The sequence below is a fragment of the Anarrhichthys ocellatus genome, unplaced genomic scaffold (genome assembly GCF_004355925.1).
Source record: "Anarrhichthys ocellatus isolate YVR2014 unplaced genomic scaffold, GSC_Weel_1.0 scaffold7836, whole genome shotgun sequence".
Taxonomy (NCBI): Eukaryota; Metazoa; Chordata; class Actinopteri; order Perciformes; family Anarhichadidae; genus Anarrhichthys; species Anarrhichthys ocellatus.
In genome coordinates, this window is record NW_022287810.1 from 1 (window position 1) to 2,062 (window position 2,062).

General features: G+C 43.7%; 1 protein-coding gene across 1 annotated transcript; it reads left to right on the forward strand.

The window, feature by feature from the left end:
- The first annotated feature begins 21 nt into the window (after window positions 1-21).
- LOC116380592 (uncharacterized) lies at window positions 22-1,938 on the forward strand. Its single transcript, XM_031842492.1, has 10 exons — window positions 22-118; window positions 218-384; window positions 465-553; window positions 632-720; window positions 809-989; window positions 1,067-1,172; window positions 1,256-1,341; window positions 1,451-1,542; window positions 1,621-1,697; window positions 1,774-1,938. Exons 1-9 carry the CDS (start codon window positions 52-54, stop codon window positions 1,683-1,685), a joined length of 942 nt encoding a protein of 313 aa, XP_031698352.1. The 5' UTR covers window positions 22-51; the 3' UTR covers window positions 1,686-1,697; window positions 1,774-1,938.
- Window positions 1,939-2,062: the final 124 nt, after the last annotated feature.

The window sequence follows — 2,062 nt, forward strand, 5'->3', positions numbered from 1 at the left end:
CGGTAACAAGGACTCAAAAACCTCCACAGTGTCAGAGGCAGGCATCCAGTCATGATGGCTTTCTTTTGGCAACGTGCACTGCTTTTGAGCCTGGCCGCTGCCATGTCGGTATATGCAGGTAATATTGTAGCAAAATGGTGGACGAAGGTATGTGATTATCATTAACAAATGCTGTTTGAGTAACAACTTGAGTTCTTTGTGTTGTGTCTTCTTCCAGACATGAAGCTGAAGTGCGGCCCAGATTTTGTGACGCTGGTGTGGACGGAGAGCAGATCCCAGGCTGATTTCTCGCTCTTCCGTCTGGGTAACTGCTTCCCCACCAGCATCTCTGCCACCGAGGCTGTTTTCAGCGTGGATGTCAACGATTGTAACTTCAGGAGAATTGTGCGTAAAACATAAATATTTACCTGCAAACTGAGTCCAGTGTATTTCCTGCAGCTTGGTGACATTTGTCTCTCTCATAGGTAACTGGGGATCACTTGATGTACACCAATGATCTGACCTATAGTTCCTCTCCTGACTTCACTTACCCCGTTGCCTGTGCATATGAGAGGTGGGTGTTCATACTACAGTAGAGTGTTTGGTAAAATGGCAGAAGTTGCTTTACTCAATTGCTTTTGTTGTGTTGCAGGCCTAATAACTGGTACCCTCTGATTTATGAGCCAGTGTTCAGTACATACGGTCTAGGAGCTCTAGTGTTCCACATTGGACTCATGAATGGTGGGTGTAAAGCATGACATCACTGGAAATGTCGGCTCTCACGGTGACTCTTGTAACGTAATGACTCCTTTCCTATTTGCTCCTGTAGCTGACTTCTCAGGCCCAGCTGAATCCTCTACCTTTCCTCTGGGCTCCTTTATCCCAATCATGGCTAGCGTGTCTCAGATGACCCATCAGCCCTTGCTGCTGCTTCTTGAGGAATGCGTAGCGGCTACCACAGCGGAGCTGCAGCCTGAGAGCACTTTGTACCCGATAATCGCCAATAAGGGGTAATCTTGTGTCACCGCTTTTTTGTTGATGTCCAGATATAAGATGTAACACTCTTTTTCCGTTCTCAACCACACAGATGTCTTGTGGACAGTCTGGTATCACGCTCTAAATTCGAACAAAGGAAAAAATCATCTGAGATCCATCTATCACTTCAAGCCTTTAGGTTTGGTCTCGGCGAACGGGTAACTATAATCTTTTTTTACATTCAGGGCTTTATTGTGAAAGCTGGAAGCTAACTATGCCTCGCAACCTCACCACTCAACAGGTGTTTATCCACTGTAAACTTGTGGCTTGGGATCCCAACGGTATGGACAACACCAAGAAGGCCTGCCACTATGTCAAAGAGCATGGGTAAAAATGTCACTTAACATTTCACAATGTTTTCTGGGTTCAATCAGACTTGTATGATGGACTGCTTGAGAATAACTTTCTGACTCTCCTTCAATCCTCACGATCTCAGCTGGGAGCTGCTGGACAACTCTGCATACAGCAATCTCTGTGACTGCTGTGAATCTGACTGCAAGTCCAGGAGGATCAGGAGTACAGCATCAGGTATCTGCGTGACTTCTGCTATATTAACGTGTCTGCTTTGATTTGTACTTAAACTTTTCTTTTTTTCTTTTTAAACAGGGAAGCATGGTGTGGTTCAAAATGCTGTCCTTGGGCCACTTACCATCACTGATGTGAATTCCTGAAGTATTTTCAAGGTAATTTTACATTGCACTATATATTCTATTTATCCTTAACAACTACTTGACCTTTTCTCTTTTTGTACTCCAACAGAAACGGATCCATCCTGCACACTGGCTCCTTCAATCTGAATTGGATTTTTATTCTTGTGTCTTGTAAGCTTCTAAAAGCTTGATGCCTGTCTCTTTGCAGTTCAGATCATGATGAAGTCATTAAAGATGCAACTATGTACTTGAAAGGGCTCCCATTATTAAGCTTGAGTGTGTAATTGGGTAAAAAAAGAAGCTTGTTCTTGGTGAAATGCACATCTGGTCAGCAACTTCATATACAGTGATTGATCTCGGCTTCTTTTAGCAGGTCTCTTATGAATAAACTAAATTCC